Here is a 19,647-nt window from a genome sequence, read left to right on the forward strand (position 1 = left end):
GAACAGATTTCGACGAGGGCAGATTGCTTAAACCAGGATCCTGGGGTTTGAGGCCTGAGCAGCCTCCGTGCATTGAGTTCGACAGTGGAGTGCAAAGAGGAGCGTAAGCTCGGCAGTGAGCAGCAGAACATGATTTGAAGGCGAGATGGCGCAACCTCATTTGCTGCAACCCCTGCAGGAAAGGTTGTCCGGTCCTTTGGCTGCCGTTCGGGGTTCTTGATGGGCGCCATCACTGGTTCTGCTTCCCCGACCCCTGCCTATCCAACGCCTTCCGGGGCCCCTATTGATGGATCCCCAGTGATGCTAGGCACCTAGTGCCGTTTACACAAAGCCTAAAGAGAGGCCGAGGGCCTAGGATGGCCATGTCTTTTTCAAGGCCCGACACCGGAAACATTGCTTTCCATCCTAAAACTCGCCAGTCACCCTTCCACCACCGTCATCGCGCCATTTCAGCGTGTCCTAAGATAAACAAAGCGATTGAGTGATAGCAAGAGCACCGATCGGGCCAAAAGAATTATCTGTAGATGACAACAAGAGGCCCGTTCAGCTAGACTCATGCTGACGCCTTGTTTTATTCACAGTATCCCCAACTCGACTCATGCCAGGGGAGCAGCGCAACCATCACCAAGTTACTTACAATGCCGGCATTCGTTCTCCTCCCTGCATCCCCGTCTGATCTCGAGGCTGTGGCTCGTGTCCAATTTGCGGCTTGTGCGACCGATCCCGGCTTTTGCGCCATCTTCCCCAAAGGCGGTACTCTAAGTTCTATCACTCACTTTGTGCAGTCTTATGAGGAGGACATGGACAATGACCCTTCTTATCATATCATGATTGTGAAGGAAGCAATGTCTGGGGAGGTTGCCAGCTTCGCCATCTGGCACTTCTTCCCCCCACGTTCTGGGGACGAGATTGATCGAGAACTATTACTGGACGACTTCCCACTTCCCAATGATGCGAATAGAGAGATTGGTTGTAGATTGATGCGCAACAGCATCAGGAAGCGCCATGAACTTGCGACTGCTTTTATCGGTCTAGAACGGCCGTATGTATGTGAGTCTGGTTTTGAGCTCTTTCGTAGTTGGCAACACTTGCTATTTGGATATTGACTCTCACCCAGTCCTCGCTGCTCTCGGTACATCTCCCAAATATCAACGGCAGGGTGCCGGTGCTAAGCTACTTGAATGGGGCTTAGAGCGAGCTGATGATAGGGGATTGGCAGTTTATGTGGAAGGCACCCCGGCTGCCGCACATCTCTACAAGGCCAATGGATTCAGAGAAATCGAGACGTTGAAACTGGAACTGAAACTGGCACCAGAAAGCACAGAAGAGCACTCCAACGTATGTATGATTCGAGACCCTCAAACATAATATCATAAGACAATCGAACATATTCTACTGTTCACAAAACACGCAGTACTCTACTGCGATGCTTAGCTCTAGGGGAATGGCTGTTCACCGAAATATCGGACTTCTGGGTTCCTGGCTTGATCCGTTTGCCATACTTTGCACAATCTCGTTACTTGGGCTCAGTGGCGTCCGATACTTCAAAAGCTAAGTTCCGTTCAACATGGTGATTGCTATTCGTTGGAACAACATAGCCACTGTTCAGCCTTGGAAAGCAATAGCCAGGATGTAATACGGTCTGGATCACGGTTGCAACGCAGATCATGCACCAGTCTAGAACCATAAAGGCCACTTCATTTCGCATTATCTCGTTCCTCCAGCCGCCAGCCATCTCAAAAATGCGAAAAACACATCGGATGAAGATGAAGACAAAGGCCGCAACAAAGCCAAAGATAAACATCCGAAACTTTGAATCCTTCAAGAACATCTGAGCCTCGGTTGACAGCACCATATACTTGGTACAACGCCGACGATGCGCATACCAGACAGTTGCGACAGCAAAGAAGAAGAGTGTAACAACTTGGAATGAAACCCCTGCGATCACAAAACTCTCGGCGAGGTCCTGGCGGTGGCGGTCACCACCCGCAGTGGCAGAGAAGGATCCATCAAGAGCTTGTATGATCAGTGAAATCAGATCTCCGGTGATGAAGATCCATGTGTACCAATCCGGTCTAATCTTGCTGGCCTCTGGTCCAAAAGTCAGCACGATATGCTTGAGTACCAGATATAGTGCGGCGCTGTTGAATGCCGGACCCAAGACCAAGCAAATTATTTGTATCTGGAACCCACTTCGATCGAAAGCATTGTTGTGCAACATGAGGCGACCAGCATAGCCAATGGCCTGGTCAATGCAAGCGAGCACCATGGCAAGTTGATATGCCCACGTCTTGTATCGAAATCCGCAAGAGACCTGTGTGATACCGCAGGCTGAGAAGAGGGCAATGAAGTAGGTATTGCCTCCAAAAGATGGTGCGTAGCCATAAGTCGAGCTTGCGACAGGACATTGAGGAGATAGGCTACGGCAGTCGTGCCATGGTATCAAAGTAGTATTGGCAGAAGTTGTTGACATGGTAAAAAAGAGATACAGAGGGAACCAGGAGAGCGGAGTGGGTTGATATAAGAAAGGAAAGCCAACAACGTTTGAAGGAGGGGGTTCCAGGATGCCTTTTTTATGCTCGATGGTCGCTGGCTCAGAAAATCCTCACTGGAATGCTCTCCCTAGGGCCGCTACTGGCTTGCGTTCTAACTTACACCGATCTTGTCTCCTACGATCGTCATTCGTATCAAACTGAGGTTGAACACGAAGCCGTGAGGAAATTCTTCCTTATACGCGGACCAATGTGTCATCTTAAAACCAGCCAATGTATCATGATGACTCTTCAGACAACAGGAAATGATATTCATGTATCTCAAGCATCAAGGTCGCCACACAGCCAATGAGGATGATGAACAAGTCGTGCCTTCGCAACGCTTTCCGAGCTAGGTTTAGCTGAACAAACGAGGCTGTAACTCCCCTTTTCGATGGAATAGTAGATCTTCCCCCAAGCAAGCTTAAGAACCATGAATTCATCGCGTCGGTTATATCATCAAGAACGAGAGAACAGCACTTGGAATTCGTTGTCAATATTGCATGGTTACTAAGCGTTTTGGCATCATAGGGAAAAAGACAGGGAGCCGCTGCAGCAAGCCTTTACTATCTCGACCAAATGGACGACATGTCTCAAAGCTTTTCGCCACACGCGGACGGCACAATGATTTGTGGCCAACCTCACGCCGGTCGGTTCATAGTATGCTGCTTAAAATCACGGGTATCCTGCTACGTCAGGTTTATGTTCCACGTGGAGGAGTCCAGAGTCGGGCCCGAACAGCAGGAAACACTGATCCGCAAGCAACCCTAGATAGTTTCGCCTATGTGAAAATGCCACTTGGATCCCCCTAAATCAACAGCAATAGCCTACAGCTCTATGCAGCCTCCATTAGAATCCATGCAGAGAGAAAGTGAAAGATAGGATTCATACCTAGGTGGTAGAATGTACCCAAGTATTGAGTAGTGGTTGGGTGTTCGATTAGTCATCGTGCCGTCCAAATTTCACCTATTGACTAGGTCGCGAGGCGCGAGGCGCGCCCACCTCTTCTCTTTCAACCGCCCCCCACTAGAACTCCAGCTATGCTGATAAATTGTGACGTACCGATAGAAATGGGTTTTCGAGATGCCCATGCTACAATACGATTCAGGAGATTCGGGATGGAGGAAGCAGGTAAGATTGTGTCGTGGTCTTCTAGACCTTGACGTTGAGCGCTTGGACAGCTGTCAACTTCACAGATAACAGCCCCTGAAGCTTGTGTTCAGCATACTAGATGATAGGGTGCATAGTTTCTGCACAGACTGTCTGACGAGCTTTCATGACTGTAAATGGTCAGCTCCTTGCCATCGCATCCTCCGCCACGCGTCTCGGACGATTTTGACAGAATCATTCCCGCGACAAAGGGTCCCAATGTTGAGCCCAGGCGCGAATAGCCGTTCAAGCTGGTGCCACAATTTCAAACGAGATGTCCATGGATTTGATTCAAAGGATTTTCGTCAATCCTCTGAACGTTACTCCGGACGTCGTTTCCCTGACCACCCTACGGTAGTCACACAAGAGATCTACCGTTGATCGTCCAAACTTGTGATGGTCTAGAACGAGGAAATCAACACATTACCTGAAGCACGGGGTTGAGTATCAACTACTTCTAGCCTTCTGCGGGGAGGCGAATGTGAGAAGATCCGTGCCAATTCGATGTCAGACTGTCCAAACCTAGGACAATCGAAGCTGTCAATATGATTGCATCCTATATTGAGAAGTCTCAGGGGCGAGAGCTAAGCATCATCGTTAAAGCACGTCCTGCCCACCAGAGCAGGTTGGAATTTTCGCTTCATTCCACAGTCGATTTGAGTGCATTATAATCGTGCTTCTCATTGGTGTTACAGGCTCTTGGAGTACTTCTTAGTATCTACGAGCTCCCTTGCGAGCCGCTCGAGCATACACGATGGCCGAGCAGTACCAGCCTCTCATCAACGAGGAAGCTGGAAGCTCACGTCTTCAGGAGAAGCGCACATACGACGAGTGCGACGTGAGAGATACAGTAGACGGTGAAAACGACGGCGAGGACGACATTCCTCTCAAAGAAATCGATCTTTCCCGACTTCCCGAGGAATCAAGACCAAGATGGTATCAATTGCCGCAGTTCAGAGTACGCCGGCCAGATTGGGATGTATCGTCGAGTTTAGCGAATAGGTGGAACCAAGTCCCAGATGCCAAATCCTCCGCATGGCTTATATTGTCTTGTCTCATTGCTATTCTTCCACGATATCTGCAGCCAGGAGGATTGAAAGTCAAGAAGGAATTGCACCCGACCGCATATCTTGATGCAGTACGTGGTTGGGCAGCCCTTGCCGTGTTTCGCTATCATGGCATTGCGAATAAAACCTGGCTTCTCGAACAGCCCGTTTTCCGGATGGTCCTTAATGGTCGAGCAATGGTCGACATTTTCTTCGTCATCTCTGGATATGTGTTGACCTATCGAATGCTCAAGATGATTAGAAATCGTCAAATGGGATTGTTGAGAGTATTAGCTTCATCAACATTCAGGAGGTGGTGGCGTCTGTACGTCTCTACTGGAATTGCCTCTTTGGTCACAGCCATCTGGACGTACTGGGGCTGGTGTCAGCCTGGGCTGCGTAAACCTACTCTGGGACTTCAATTGCTTGACTGGGCGATGGATTGGGCTGGTGCAAGCAATCCATTCGGCGAGATCCGCGGATGGTGGTACGCTCAAGTGTTCCGCACAAAGTACCTCGACCAGATGTGGACTATTCCTGTCGAATTTCGAGGCAGCTTGGTCGTCTTTTGGTTTTGTGCCGCGGCAGCATACCTTTCGACTCGTGGTCGCAGAGTTTTCTGTCTCGTTGTCATCACAATGTGCTACTACTGGGGAGGTATCTATGCCGCACTTTTCCTGTGGGGTATGTTGATTGCAGACTACTCCTTCGATCGCCATCCAGAGAGGCTGCAACGGATTCGTCTTCCAGCACAGCAAGAACCAGATGAAGCTATAATGCCGGAGCGTCGACAGTCTGTTTTTGTCAAGATCGCCTACTCCCTCCTCTTGATACTATCTATGTTCCTGCTTGGCCAGCCGCCTGATGGCTACTGGCTCGTTGGCCCGTTTCCCTGGCCATACCTCAGCAAGGCCATTCCATGGTACTATCCTGTGGAGCTAGCAGAGCATTTCTGGCTAAGCTGGGGCTCAGTGTTGTTCATCCTCAGTATCGATCACTGCAGGATGCTCCAGATTCCATTTGAATGGGGGTTCTCGCAATACTTGGGGGACTTGTCCTTTGGAATATATGCCATGCATAACAGCTTACTATGGGCACTCTACACACCCATCGTCGAGCCATGGCGTGCTGTTCATCTCGGCGATGGATATTGGTCTGGGCTCCCAGGCATACTCTTCACCACTTTGGTTTTGCTATGGCTGGCCGACTATTTCACACGCCTTGACAATCTCGTGGTTCGGGCTGGCAAGTGGTTGGAGACCATGACTTTCATCGAGTGGAATTGAAACGAACTGTCGAAATTTCTTAATATTGAACATTCACCTCTTGTTTCGATCCCCGAACACGACCCCACAGTGTCGTCAAATCACCACTGAATGGCTGTCCGTCAGCCCTGTTTGCCCAGAATTTTGGCGCATTCATATGGTCCGTCAGCCCGACAATTGCGTTACACATCCAGAAATGGCCCGTTGCCATACAGAGCTCTTTTCCCAGTCCGCCTGACCTCTCTTGCATGCTTCCAACCTCGGTTTCGAATACCTCCCCTTCCTGTGTCCCGGCGAGGTAATCTACATCAACACAGCCCAACCAAATTTCCGTGCGGCCGACTTCATCATTATGGGTTAGCGAGCTGCCACACTTGCCACAGAAGCCACGGTAAGACTCTGGACCAGAGTCATATGTGCGGTATGTCGAAAATGAAGCCAAATCTGGGTGGATATCCGCAGTAGGGACTTGAAAGCTTTGTGGGACCAGCGCGCCGGTGAATTTCCGGCAGTTGGAGCATTGGCACGAAGCGTTGTTGTCGGGAGGCCAGGGAGATGTAGAAGGGAAAGAGATGGTGAAGGTGATTGACTTGCAGAGGCAGGATCCAGTGATTGAGTGGATTGGATTGGGCATTTTCGTTCCGGTGAGAGTTGGCCTACTAATGTTCCCGTCGCTGAGGACACTTGTAAGGGGTGGATGATTTTTGTTTGAATTGATCAAGAGCACATAAACCAGGCACGAGGCTGAATCTAATCGACTACAAAGTCGAGTAATACTGTGACATCATTCTATTTTCCGAAACTTGCAAACCTTTGCAGCTGGACATGAATGTCCAGGCGAGTTACTGTGGCTTACGAAGCGACCTTCTCGATTGTAGACATGTCGATCGTTGCACAGCTTACCTAGGTACTAGTACAGCCATCATCAGCATCGGACTGTCGGATCCGTCTATCAAATCCGATCAGATTCATGCATCTGAAGACTTCAATCGTCTGACTAATCGGGCATGGATGCTTTTCACGTCACAATTACCCTCCTTGATGTCTTAGCGACTAATGTTTTTGTTTTAAGGTTGATTCCACTCATACAGGAAATGATAATGAGAACTAGTCCCGGCGTTTCCCCTGGCGTCGAGTCTTGTTGAGGCAGTATTATCCTGTATCGATTGTCGATCGGATTGTCGACGGATGACACCATTCTTCAAGCATTGCGAGCAATTGCAATACTCGTCACAAGAAGAAGTCCTTTGCAATATTGCGATGGAGCCTCATCTTAGTGACTTACTAATATGAATTCCAACGATTCATACTGTACGGAAGAACCATGATACAAAAGTAAAAAGGCATGCCTTTGTCCAAATAATAACGACGATCACCATAATCATCATTCTCACGGCCAAAAATGCCAACAACTTTGACTCGGAGCGTTTACCGCATCACTTCTTCCTCGAAGTCTCCGTTGCTAAAGGCCAATTCTGAGTTTCTGGATATACCACCGGAACCTGGCCATGTCGTCCTGAAAGTGCACGCCATAGCTTTGAACCACCGGGACTATAATATTGTTCATGGTTTGAATCCGTGGTACACCTCTCCTGCACAGCAACAATCTCACTGCTCTGGCCCCGGGAGCCTAGGCAAATGGCTCACAACCTTCCCAGGCCCGTTCTTCCGAATGTAGTTCCCACCTCAGATGCAGCATGCACTGTGACCCACGTCTCGCTTTCAAATGAATCATCACCCAAATTCACGCCCGGCACCCGCGTCTCCCCGATCCAGGACATCGCCTCCCTCACCACAGATCCGCCGTCGCAAACGCGCTGCTGGCTCGCTGCTGACACCGACGGCGTTCTCGCTACACATGTTGTCTTCCCTGAGCATGTTCTCGTCAAGATTCCCACTCACCTCAGTGATGCCGAAGCCAGCATTTTACCTTGTGCGGGGGTGACTGCTTGGACTACGCTACAGGGTCTGAAGAAGGGAGATGTCGTGTTAATCCAAGGCACTGGAGGTGTTAGTCTAGTCGCGGTCAAATTTGTTGTGGCGATGGGTGGGAAAGTCATTCTCAGCACGGCAAGTGCGGAGAAAGCTAGACGAGTCGAGAAATTGTTCAGTGGAACGGAAGGATCAATCATAGGCTCGGTCAACTACGCGAGCAATCTGGATTGGCACGAGGAAGTGCTGAACCTCACCGGCGGAGTTGGCGTGGATCTTGTGCTTGAGAATGGCGGTACAAGCTCGCTTGTCAAGAGTTTCAAATGTACCAAGAGAGGCGGTATCGTAAGTCAAGTGGGTTACTTGGGAAAGCAGGATCCGGCGGAACTCAAAGAAATGCTCCCTCTGCTGATTGATAGGAAAATCCTCCTGCGAGGGATCAACGTGGGGAGCAGGCAGGATTTCGAAGAAATGAATCAATTCATTGATCAGCATGGATTACATTTTGTAGAGCTGATCGATAGGACGTTTAGTTTCGAGGACGCAGAAAGGGCCATCGAGTATCTGGGAGAGGTCGGGCCATTTGGGAAGATCATTATCGAGGTCAAGAAATCAGAGTCTTTGACATAAATTGATGGCTCTACTACCTTATATCTGATAATTATCGATCACACAATCGAAGGAAAGAACGCCTTAAATCTCTCGGGTCGTTTGCCATTTTGGGTCCACTTAAACCTGGACGCTTTGCACGACGCGTCATTTCTCACGCGTAGATGATTTACACTCTTGCACAGGACACTGAGGTTCATGAAGCATCACCGTAAGTATGGTGCTCTGTCATAATTATGTCTGTGCGACTTTAAGCACGGTTGTCCATCGATCAACAATGTCCTTTCCAATAGCTGCCTCGAGAGTATCGAACTTGCCGCCGGCACCATGATTTGCAAATGTGTAAACCGGACCCAGCTTGTCGACATCACCAGCTTTGAACGGCTCCCAATCCAGTTGGCCATAGCAGAATGAGATCCAGTCTCGCTGAAGCTGCTGGACTGCACCTGAATATTCCCCTTGGTGTTTCTTCTCCACCAGATCTCCTGCTGGATTGAAGAGAAAGAGGTCACTAATTGCGTGATTCGCTTTGCCATATCCGAGCTTCCACCCAGGGTAAGGATTTGTCGATTGAAACTCATAAAGGAATGTTTTGCCTTGGGTTTTGAGGCCGATTAGATATGGCGGGATTCGGAAGATCATATCGGCGACGAATTCTGCCCACGTTTCCCTGTCTTTGCTAGGTGTCTCAATGGTATTCTGAATACCATAAGCTTTCAGCACATCTGCCGAGAACAGATCATTGGTCTCGGAAGTAAGGCCAATGGGCTTGAGCATGCTCGTCATCGTATCTCGCATAGCTTGGTCACTCAAGTTATTAGGATCGAGTGCGCCGAGCATAGCAAGAGTTAGGTCTTGCTGAATTCGAGTCAGTTGGGAAGACGAGCAGAGAAAAGGCCACATACCTCGAATGCACATGAACCAACCATGAGCTCAACTGTCGTTGGGTTCTCTACCAAATCAGTGACGGTCCTACCCCGAATCCAGTCATTGTCAATCACAGGATTGTAAAACCCTGCCATGGTTTCCTCCACTAACGCCGCAACAGGAATCAATTGCAAGTCTTCGATAATACTCCCACTTTCCTTCGAACTGTACCTGAGAGCGAAGGCTTCAAACTGCTTTTCATGATAGCTGAGCGGCATCGCTCCTATTGCCAATGTCGAACCGCTCGATAATATCGCTCTCTTCACCTTGGCCTCCCTGAATTGCGCTTGGAAGTGGCATGAAGCACCTCCAGCGCTACCACCTTGAATCGTAATCATCTCCGGGTCCCCTCCGAATCCATCAATGAATTTGTAGACCCATTTGAGAGCCTGTCGCTGATCATGAAGACCATAATTGCCAACCGCTTCTCCAAATGATTTATTATAGGCTTCAAGTGCTGATGAAGCCAGGAAACCAAGAGGACCCACACGGTAATTGATAGTCACCACAACCAGTGGCTGCCCAAGCCCAACGCTGCTCTGGACTAGTCGGACTCCGTCATAGATCTCACGACCAGCAACTTGCAAGCTCGAACTTCCAACCATGAATGCACCCCCATGGATGAAGACCAGCACTGGAACTTTGTGTCCATCCTGAACTGCTGTCAGTGGAGCGGTAATGTTGAGGTTGAGACAGTTGAACTCGTCTGCTAAAGGTTGCTTAAGGACAATGCCGTCCTGAGGTAACGGCCCAGTCCAAAACTCGGGAAATGGCAGCGCTTGTGTGTGCGGGCAGGTAGAGCCAGGCTGTGTGGCATCATAAGGCAACTTTGGCAACGTCGTTCTCATCACCGACTGTCTGAAACGGGCAGGAATTTCTGCAAAGGGAATGCCGCGGAATTGCACAATGTCGCCCTTCCTGCGAACGCCAGTGAGTTCCCCTAGTGTCGGGTGTTGAAATGACCACAGAGAACCCAACCCGATACCATCGATACTCCCCATCTAGCTGAATTGTACTCGAAGTGGACTGTACTGGCAGAGGCGTTACTTCACTTCGAAGACGATGTCTGAACACAAGCCAATTCCCTGTCCACACTATTGTTTATATCATCGACATCTTTGACACATGAGACGTGTGTTTTCAGAACGAGAAAAACCAAATGCCGTCAAGCACAGCCGAGTTTTGAACCTCTTCCTATTTTTTTCGAACAGCTACAATTGCTGTGGTCTCTTGGTCTGGTTATCAAAGTCAGATGAGAGATGTTCACCGAAAGGTTCAGCTCGGTGACCTCGGAGATCTCGGTCCCGCACTCGAGCTCCCCGGATATGTCCCTTGATGGAGTCTTCGGCAAGCTCCCCAGCTTTCATGGCCCTTTGCTGCCCCGCAATTTTGAATGCTTCGGCACTGGATCTGCCCACACCAGGGATTAACTTTTTTCACTCGAAGTCAATGCAGCCTCGACAGTATCAACAAGCTTGTGAACACGGTGATTTTCACGATATAAAGACGATATGCACCCCTCAACTGATATCTCGCCAACTACGAGCAAGCCAACGGCAAAGATCAATTCCTGTTCTCATTAACAATCATCATGGAGCATTCCAAGTCCACTTTCCTCTTCACTGTCAGGCATAACCCGCGCCTGGCCTTGACATCGTTCTTCCTGGCTATGGTCTTTTTCACCTTCGGCTATGATGGGGGCGTGATCGCTGGCCTTCTGGCAATGGGCCCGTTCAATATGCAGTTTGGTAGTGGCCATGGACCACACGGTGCAACTATGCTCACATCAACTGAGATATCACTCATCGTTGCACTTCCCAACTCAGGATGTCTCCTGGGATTGCCACTATCAGCTTGGCTTGGAGATCGTATCGGACGCAAGAAGACCTTGCTTATTGGCTGTGGCTTTAATGCTGTGGGGGCCGCCATTCAGACTGCAGCTCCAAACTTGGGTGCTATGGTTGCGGGAAGATGGCTGACCAGTAAGTACAGCCTTACGCACTGCTCCCACGAGGCTCACATTCAGTTCAGATGTCTCTATCTTCATGTTCATCACCATGGCATCCAACCTGCTTGCTGAGGTTAGCCCAGCGGAAATTCGTGGTATCCTTACTGGCCTTTCCATCGTTCTGATCGATGCAGCTGCAATCCTCTCCCAGGGTCTGAACTACGCCTTTTCTACCGTCATGGCGAAATATTCCTACCAGGTCCCATTGGGTATTCAAATGTTCTTTGCAGCCTTTATTTTCTTCGGAATCTTGACGGTAGACGACTCGGCCACCTTCTACCTTACTAAGGGTCGCGATGAAAGAGCTCTCCAGGCCCTACGCACTGTACGACAGGGATATGAAGATGCTGAGATTGCTGCTGAATTTGCGTCCTTGAAAGCTCAGAATAGCCTTCGACAAGAGGAAGAATCTGTGTCTTGGAAGGACCTTTTTATCGGTGTCAACAGGAGACGTTCGTTGATTGCACTCTCAATCGCCAACATGCAACAACTGTCTGGCATTGTAAGTTCTTTCCGCCTGTCATGATTCGCAAACTGATTCAGTCGATCTTCTAGGCTTTCGCAACCAATTACATTACCTTGTTTCTGAGCACCATCAACTCCCAGGTGTCCGCATTTACCTTAGCAATGGCTGCGGCTGTTCTAGCGTTCGGTGGCGCGATTGCTGGTCTCTTCGTTGTCGACCTCGTCGGAAGACGAGTGCTTGCTTTGACATCCTTTACCGCACTCGCAATCATTAATTTGGTGGTTGGTGTGATGGGATTCCTACCATTGACAAACCCTGCAGTACCTAAGACTATCGCAGCCTTTTGCTGCATGTTCGCTTTTTTCTTCGCCGCAGGCTTCGGCCCATTGACCTACATTATCGCCTCCGAGATTCCCACAGCACGACTACGAAACAAATCCAACTCGCTAACTTTCTTCCTGGTGGCAGTCTTCGCGACTGTGGTTACCTACGTGCTCCCCTATATTTCCAATGCCGACGCGTAAGTTTCCTTGCCTCCCCATCGCTTGATCGTGAGCTGACAAAGTCCTAGCGGCAATCTTGGTCCCAAAACATACTTGATATTCTTCGGTTGGATGGTTGGCTGCATCATTATTACCTACTTCTGCCTACCTGAGACCAAAGGTCGCACTCCAGCAGAACTGGACGAGATGTTCGAGGCCAAGCTCCCAGCTCGCAAGTTCAAGGGTTATGTCTCAGCCCTCGCGGTGGAGAACTTTAACGTCGAGATCAAATCGGGTACGCTTACTGTTGAAAATATTGAGGAAGTGGAAGCAAAGTCTGCATGAGTTGGGGAGCCGTGGAGGCGACATGCTTCCAAGGGGATGATGTGGCTCGAGAGAATCCTTTGGATATTGCAAAACCCCATTTCAATTTGATTTACATACTGCTTGTAGGCTGAGAACTGCAGTGGAACTCTTGTGAAATTTAGACCTCTCCTCCTGAGAGATATATATTGAACTACCAGGTCCTTTTATAACGAAGCTCCAGTAAAGGACTACGCCTAAACGCGCGCAATTTAGGCGCTCGAAAACGCAGTACACACCCATGAAATTAAGTTTACAGGGTGTAAGCTAATCAATCTCCAAGGCTCTCCAGGTAAGAACTTCTCCTGGAACCATGTGATCCTCGCGCCCACAAACCTCCAGACCCTCACCGAAAGTGGAGAGACTTTGGGGCAGCACTCGATGACCAGAAACGACTTCTGGCACCAGCTGATCTTCCATCTTTCGACCTTGCACTCATGAAACAAATCCAATTCAAGGCTATGAGTACGAAGCGATTTTCACGTAGCTCACTAACTAGAGTGCCCGTTCATGCATCTGGTTACGCATTTATCTGACAGAAACGACCACCATCATGGCATCTCAAACGACGAAAGCTAAAACCGCCTGTGATCAATGTCGGTTCCGGAAGTTGCGATGCAATGGAGATCTTCCATGTGACCGTTGCTTCAGGATGGATTTCGAATGCTCCTTCCAGGCTAGAACGACACGGAACAAGCGCGTTGAGATGCTTCGTGGACAACGACACCAGTCGTTGCCTTTGTCCAGCCAGACTCCCAATAGCTTTCCTACTGAGTTGGAATTCTCCCCGCCGGCTGAAGCTTCGGTCCAATCAGTCATCAATTTTCCACGAGAAGGCGGACATCAGTTTATTTCGACTGAGATTGAGCAGTCCTCCATACCTCGCAATGTGGATGCTCAGGGACAATCCTTTACTGTGGCCCATTCGCCCCGTTCAACCCTCCATCCAATGTCTCAGCCTCGCACCCTCAACTCTGCAATCACTGTCGTCCCACCGGTGGAGCTCCCTAGCGAGACTTATGCAGGCTCACCTGACTTCATTGCGACAAGTCCCTTCTCGACCGCTACAGCTCAGAACAGGGCAGATCCCGCGTTTTCTGAGAGCGATGTCATGCCATGGATCAACATCTTCTTCGACCGACTCTATCCAACCTTACCAATAGTCAACCGTTTTGCTTTATATCGAGATATTGTGGGCCGCCGTCAGAGTCGAGATCCTGATTTTGCTGCCATGGTCCTCTCCCTCTCTGCCCTTGCGCTCATACAACCGGTGTTGAGAGAAGAACATGAGTCCATGCCATCTCGCACCGCCTTGGCCACCAAAATGCTCCAGGCTGCAATAAAGTTGAGAACACATACCTTCGGAGAGAACCTTAGCGTCGTTTCTGTTGTGTCAAGCTTCTTTATGTTCGCCGCTTTGTTTGGATTGGGAAATCAGAATGCAGCCTGGCTTCGTCTAAGAGAAGCAGTTGAGTGTGGTAAGATGATTGGCCTTCACCAACCAGATACCTACAAATATCTTACTAGGGACGAAAAAGGCCCGCGTTTTCGATTGTTTTTGATTTTATCAGTCACAGAACGCGGCTACGCACTTCAGCGCAATCACTATATCAGCTTCACTGGTCAGCATCTCTCTAAAATGGATGGAATATACAGAGAAATCGAGACGGCGGCAACCAGTCAGATATCAAGCATTTTAGTCCACGATGATAAAGATGTCACTGCGATGCGTGGACTTCTACAGCTTATGAAATTGTTCGACTCCGTAGATGAGGACATCATCCCATGTTGGAATAGGAGTTGCTCGATTGCTCATGGTTCCTGTACACGACTCAATGCTGCCCAAGTACATCGGGTGTACAATGCAGTTTCTGAGGCCATGCCACCAACCCGAGCAAGATATCCTGCACACCCCGGCCAGAATCATCTGGATGCTGACCCTTCGGCGGTGCAACACTCTGGCACTACGTTGAATGACCCACAATGGGCCGACTGCTTTGTGTTACAACAATGGCTTCTCGTCAGACTATGGGTCTCCTGCCTGACTCACGATTTGCTTGACGAAGACAGTAGCCTCCATTTCATGAAATCGGGCTTTGCTGTCAGTGTTGCCGCAACTGTCTGGGAGCAATGCCGCCAGCTCGAGACTCGTGTTCTCGAGGTACACGGGATTGGAATGATCGAACGCTTATTCGATGTTGCTATGGGTGTTTGTATGGCTATTGAGCATTGCAAAGGTTTGGATCGTGCATACGCCACCACAGCAGGCCATGCGACCCTTCAGCATTACTTTGTCCTCCTGGACCACTTGCGCAATGGTGGGCATACCTACAGCTCTACGCTGCGAGAAGCGTATGATTCCATACAAACATGAAACTCCCATCAATTTAACCCTTTGCATATTATCATTCCACGAGGGAGGGGTGTCTTCCTCGTTCCACTCTATCTGGACACGTCCACGATAGCGATCAAATCAGATGCGCCTTCAGATGTGACCTAGCTCAGTCTTATTCACCACCTGTGCTTGCTGACTTGCCGCAGAGGTCTGATAACCCTTCCAGCTGCGAACTGGCACATTCTCTCTGTACATTTCGTTGATTTCAGCGAACGTACGTCCAGATGTCTCAGGCAGGAAGGTATAGTAGAAGGCCAATATCGCTGCCACAATCCCACCGAAGACAAGATATGTTTTTGCGCCTAAGTCTGCTGCATCTGCCGAGACCAGCTGAGGTACGGCAAACGTGGTGATTACTGCAGTTGTATATGCACAAGCGAGGGTATAGGAGGTTGTCATGTTGCGAAGCTCGGGCTTTGGTATCTCGGTTGGCAGTGTCACGGAAAGAGCATAAAATGACGCTGCCCAGAAGCCGTTGAAGATGAAGGATAGAGCCGCGATGGCGATCGGGACATGTGGCCGGTCAGTGTAGAACGCTAATGTTCCTGCCGAGATATCGATGGCCAACAAAACTGACATGCCGATGATGGCAACTGGTCTACGTCCAGCACGGTCAACAAGGATTGGTGCTACCAGCGTACCAGCGAGGATACAGCATGATGCTGCAATTGTGAGCTGGAAAGGGTTGCCCACACCTAGAGCGGTCAAGAAGATGGTGGCATATGTACTCGATAAAATAATGCCAGAGCACTGGTTGACCGAATACATGGAGCCAGCAACAAGCGTCCGCATAATGTTGCCTCTTTTGAAGAGATCCCAGAACTTGACCCCGGAGCTGAGTGCAAGTTCGGAATCATGAGCTGCCTTCATCACTCGCAACTCATCGTCCACCAAAGAATCATCGAAGGCTCGAAGTCTGCGCAAGTTGTGCCGTGCCTCCTCTTCACGACCCTTCGTGATTAGCCACAACGGACTTTCTGGGATGAAGATGGTGATCGGGATCAAGAAGACAGGTGCTACAGCTTGCGCTCCAAGCGGAATGCGGTAGGATGATGCCCCGGCATGGGAGTATGTGGCGTTACAGATCACTGTTGCAATAACCCCGGCAATGAGGTTGAAAATATTGCTGGAGGTCACAGCCATGCCACGATACTTTGCTGGCACAATCTCTGAAAGGTACAGTGGTGCGACGGTCATGCCAGTGGCGATCATAGTGGAGTTGAAGAAGCGGCCAGCTACAAAAGCCCCAAGATTTGGCGCAAATGTCTGCAGAAAGGTTCCAGCAATGGACAAACAATATGCACCAATCACCACCCATTTTCGGCCAAACCGTGTTGTCAAAGGTGCCGCCGAAGCAGCTCCTATGATGGCTCCTACAAGCTGGGATTGTCAGTGAACTTCACTAGCCCAATGGCAGCATTATCGACGCATATCATGACAACATAAAGAGCATACACTGGTTTGTCGTGTCGATATCTGAGATATGAACGCCACACATCGCCGGAAGGACAGGAAATTGGAGGCAGGATGCTTACTGGAAGGCAGAACACCAAATTCTGGTTGCGTGCTGTCAGGGCCAGTGCACCCACTGAGTTCGGATGGCCTTGAAATTTTTCGACCTACAGAATGTGAGTGGGAGGATCCAAGCCGATGCTATTGCACTCACAAAACTCTCCATTGCCGAGACTGGACTGATCACCTTGTCTGCGTTTTGTTAGAGAAAGCTAGGGCAGGCGTGAATGCTTTGCATACCATCGTAACCAAACAACATTGAAGCCGCACCAAAGGAAAGGCATGCCGCTATGAGCAACGGATTCCATACTTTCTCAGAATCGACATCGGATGAGAGCACAAGAGCAGTGCCGTCCAAGTGTTGAATTCCACCGCTGGGCTTTTCATCAACAGCAGTCGGTGTCGTGGTGCTAGTTTCCCCCATGCTTTGTGGCTGAACTCTTTCACTGAAGTCAAATAATAGATGGAACTTTCGAGATAGAGGCCATGGAGAAGCTTCGTTCTTATATCACAATACAAGTGCCGATTGGCCCTCGCTTCCCCAGTGGAATGACTCCAACCTTCATTACTCGGAGTGCTCGGTCCTCTCGGACGCTTCGGTGGCACTAGTTACGTTGTGGGGGATTGACCAGGGTACCACCTAGGTCTTGACAACGAGGAGAAAAAAAGCTCATGATTCATCTTTTCCTAAGTCTTAATCTTGTACAGATTGCATCTATTGCACCCGGATGTGGGCTGAGTACCCACGTATTCACACGCTCAACATGAGCTGATCATTTCTTCGGTTGATCACGGTTCCGAACAGGCAGAGAAGTCCTGACCCGCCTAGCCAACATGGATGTTACGTTGCCTCCTGCAATGCCGACTGTAATGGACATCAAGAATTGTTGCCTTTCTAGACATTGGCTTACGCATATTTTGACTACACTTCTACATCTATTTTTTTTGCTGGACACGCACTTTTCCCACGCGCTACCCCCTGGCATAGACCACGCACATGAATTAAGAATGGCACCGCAAGTTGACTCGACGGTCGATAGCGATTCAACACTGTCTACAACAAATGATACTTCAGGCGAGACATCTTCGAGCGATGAGATCTTTGACGATATAACCACAACCGAGAAGAGGAGCATTGAAAGATTGCGAAGACCCGAAGCATTCCATCGATGGCGACCCCAATACCATCTTATGGCACCACACGGTTGGATGAATGACCCCTGTGCTCCAGGATACAACGCTAAGACGGAAAAATACCATATGAACTTGCAGTGGAATCCTTGGGGCAACTCATGGGGAAACCTTTCGTGGGGTCACGCAGAATCCTCAGATCTTGTTCACTGGAGAGTGTCTCCGGACCCCTCGATTACACCAACAGCAACACTGGACTCATGTGGTATTTTTACGGGCTGTACACTACCAGCCAAGGACCCTCAGTCGAGAGCTGAGAGCAGAAAATTGACTGCATTCTATACGTCTGCACGAAAACTTCCTATCAGCTATCGGCTTCCCTATTCTCGTGGAAGTGAGCGGCTTGCTGTCGCTACATCTTCAGACAACGGCCAGACCTGGGAGCGAATCCCCATGAACATAATTCTAGCAGAACCACCGCCCAATATTGACATAACTAGCTGGCGAGACCCATTCGTCGACAGATGGGAAGCACTTGATAATCTTATGTGTCATGGCACACGGTGGCTTTATGGAACATTGTCAGGCGGAGTACGGAATAGGACACCAACTATCTTCTTATACCGGATAGACCCAGAGAACACAACCGAATGGAAATTCTTGAGCTCTCTGGTCGAGCTTTCAACCAACTTCAATCCTTCGCGATGGTCTGGTGACTTTGGACTCAACTGGGAGGTATCCAACTTCCTCACTTTACGAGGAGAAGATGATACGGCGCATGAGGTGTTGATCACTAGTGCCGAAGGAACAATAGAAGACTCCGCAGGGGGAGCACTCAGCAAAGACCACCGACAGATGTGGATGTGTGGAAAACTACGAAAAACTGAGAAAGGACAGCCGCAATTAGAATATCGGTATGGTGGCACTTTGGACTTCGGATCTTTTTATGCTGCCAACGGCTTCTGGGATTATCGGAGCAAGCATTTTGTGACCACGGGTTGGATTTTTGAGGAAGATCTGCCTCAATCTTTAGTCGAACAGCAAGGCTGGAGTGGTTGTTTGTCAATCCCTCGTAACATTGTGTTGAAGACATGGTGTGGTGTGGTTGGAGCGTTGAAGTCCGACCTATCTTCTTTGACCTGCTTTGATGTCAAGCTGGAAGAGGACGGAACTCATACCCTGCATACTGTGAGCGCCCTACCAGACTCTCGTTTGAGAATGTTGCGGAGCTCCAAGATCTTAGACGGCCAATCTGACATCTGGAGGTACCCCTTTTACAACCCCTGTTCGAAGTGGGAGCTTCAAATCGAGTTCGATGTTGAAGAAGGTGTCCATTATCTGGGCTTTGATATCGTCCACTCTGTAGACGGTGCTCAGTATACCCGGGTATATTTCGAACCTGGATCGGAAACACTCTTTGTGGATCGCTCCAAGTCGACAACCGTTAAAGGCATCAATGTCAAGACAAGGAGCGCACCACATACATTATTCACATTTCGGCAAGGTATGACCACACGGCGCGAAACCTTGAATCTCCATGTGTATTTCGACGCCAGTGTTCTTGAGGTATTTGCGAATGAACGGACGGCTCTCACGACCAGAGTCTACCCTGATGTGCCAGCTAGATTGGGAACGTGTCAAGGCGTTCGTCTATTTGTTGAAGCTGAAAACGAATGTGCATCGGGACAACAGCAAGGAGTGGACTTCAAGTCCTGCATGCGACATTGCGAATTGTGGGCATTACAAAGTGCGATATCATATCCTTCTGGATGAACACTTCGTACAATTTGGACGTTGAGGGCGTGAGATCTGCGGATAATATCTCATCAAC

The 19,647-nt window shown here is 49.4% G+C and overlaps 9 protein-coding genes across 9 annotated transcripts; 6 read left to right on the forward strand and 3 right to left on the reverse strand.

The window, feature by feature from the left end:
• Nucleotides 1-638: 638 nt before the first annotated feature.
• Nucleotides 639-1,368, forward strand: LTR84_010284 (uncharacterized protein; the record flags this gene model as incomplete). The annotated part of the gene is made up of 2 exons (XM_064853821.1): nucleotides 639-1,050; nucleotides 1,118-1,368. 2 exons carry the CDS (start codon nucleotides 639-641, stop codon nucleotides 1,366-1,368), a joined length of 663 nt encoding a protein of 220 aa, XP_064700556.1.
• Nucleotides 1,369-1,516: 148 nt separating this feature from the next.
• LTR84_010285 (uncharacterized protein) lies at nucleotides 1,517-2,473 on the reverse strand (the record flags this gene model as incomplete). Its single annotated transcript, XM_064853822.1, has 1 exon — nucleotides 1,517-2,473. The coding sequence occupies one exon, from the start codon at nucleotides 2,471-2,473 to the stop codon at nucleotides 1,517-1,519; it is 957 nt and encodes a 318-aa protein (XP_064700557.1).
• A 1,961-nt stretch (nucleotides 2,474-4,434) lies between these two features.
• LTR84_010286 (uncharacterized protein) lies at nucleotides 4,435-6,012 on the forward strand (the record flags this gene model as incomplete). The annotated part of the gene is made up of 1 exon (XM_064853823.1): nucleotides 4,435-6,012. One exon carries the CDS (start codon nucleotides 4,435-4,437, stop codon nucleotides 6,010-6,012), a length of 1,578 nt encoding a protein of 525 aa, XP_064700558.1.
• A 1,617-nt stretch (nucleotides 6,013-7,629) lies between these two features.
• LTR84_010287 (uncharacterized protein) lies at nucleotides 7,630-8,553 on the forward strand (the record flags this gene model as incomplete). The annotated part of the gene is made up of 1 exon (XM_064853824.1): nucleotides 7,630-8,553. One exon carries the CDS (start codon nucleotides 7,630-7,632, stop codon nucleotides 8,551-8,553), a length of 924 nt encoding a protein of 307 aa, XP_064700559.1.
• Nucleotides 8,554-8,766: 213 nt separating this feature from the next.
• LTR84_010288 (uncharacterized protein) lies at nucleotides 8,767-10,460 on the reverse strand (the record flags this gene model as incomplete). The annotated part of the gene is made up of 2 exons (XM_064853825.1): nucleotides 8,767-9,390; nucleotides 9,438-10,460. The coding sequence occupies 2 exons, from the start codon at nucleotides 10,458-10,460 to the stop codon at nucleotides 8,767-8,769; spliced, it is 1,647 nt and encodes a 548-aa protein (XP_064700560.1).
• A 590-nt stretch (nucleotides 10,461-11,050) lies between these two features.
• Nucleotides 11,051-12,760, forward strand: LTR84_010289 (uncharacterized protein; the record flags this gene model as incomplete). Its single annotated transcript, XM_064853826.1, has 4 exons — nucleotides 11,051-11,441; nucleotides 11,491-11,969; nucleotides 12,023-12,453; nucleotides 12,505-12,760. 4 exons carry the CDS (start codon nucleotides 11,051-11,053, stop codon nucleotides 12,758-12,760), a joined length of 1,557 nt encoding a protein of 518 aa, XP_064700561.1.
• Nucleotides 12,761-13,727: 967 nt separating this feature from the next.
• LTR84_010290 (uncharacterized protein) lies at nucleotides 13,728-15,152 on the forward strand (the record flags this gene model as incomplete). Its single annotated transcript, XM_064853827.1, has 1 exon — nucleotides 13,728-15,152. The coding sequence occupies one exon, from the start codon at nucleotides 13,728-13,730 to the stop codon at nucleotides 15,150-15,152; it is 1,425 nt and encodes a 474-aa protein (XP_064700562.1).
• Nucleotides 15,153-15,263: 111 nt separating this feature from the next.
• LTR84_010291 (uncharacterized protein) lies at nucleotides 15,264-17,109 on the reverse strand (the record flags this gene model as incomplete). The annotated part of the gene is made up of 4 exons (XM_064853828.1): nucleotides 15,264-16,553; nucleotides 16,709-16,792; nucleotides 16,840-16,877; nucleotides 16,926-17,109. 4 exons carry the CDS (start codon nucleotides 17,107-17,109, stop codon nucleotides 15,264-15,266), a joined length of 1,596 nt encoding a protein of 531 aa, XP_064700563.1.
• A 584-nt stretch (nucleotides 17,110-17,693) lies between these two features.
• LTR84_010292 (uncharacterized protein) lies at nucleotides 17,694-19,589 on the forward strand (the record flags this gene model as incomplete). The annotated part of the gene is made up of 1 exon (XM_064853829.1): nucleotides 17,694-19,589. The coding sequence occupies one exon, from the start codon at nucleotides 17,694-17,696 to the stop codon at nucleotides 19,587-19,589; it is 1,896 nt and encodes a 631-aa protein (XP_064700564.1).
• Nucleotides 19,590-19,647: the final 58 nt, after the last annotated feature.

Source organism: Exophiala bonariae (assembly GCF_035927105.1).
Source record: "Exophiala bonariae strain CCFEE 5792 chromosome Unknown scaffold_41, whole genome shotgun sequence".
NCBI lineage: Eukaryota > Fungi > Ascomycota > Eurotiomycetes > Chaetothyriales > Herpotrichiellaceae > Exophiala > Exophiala bonariae.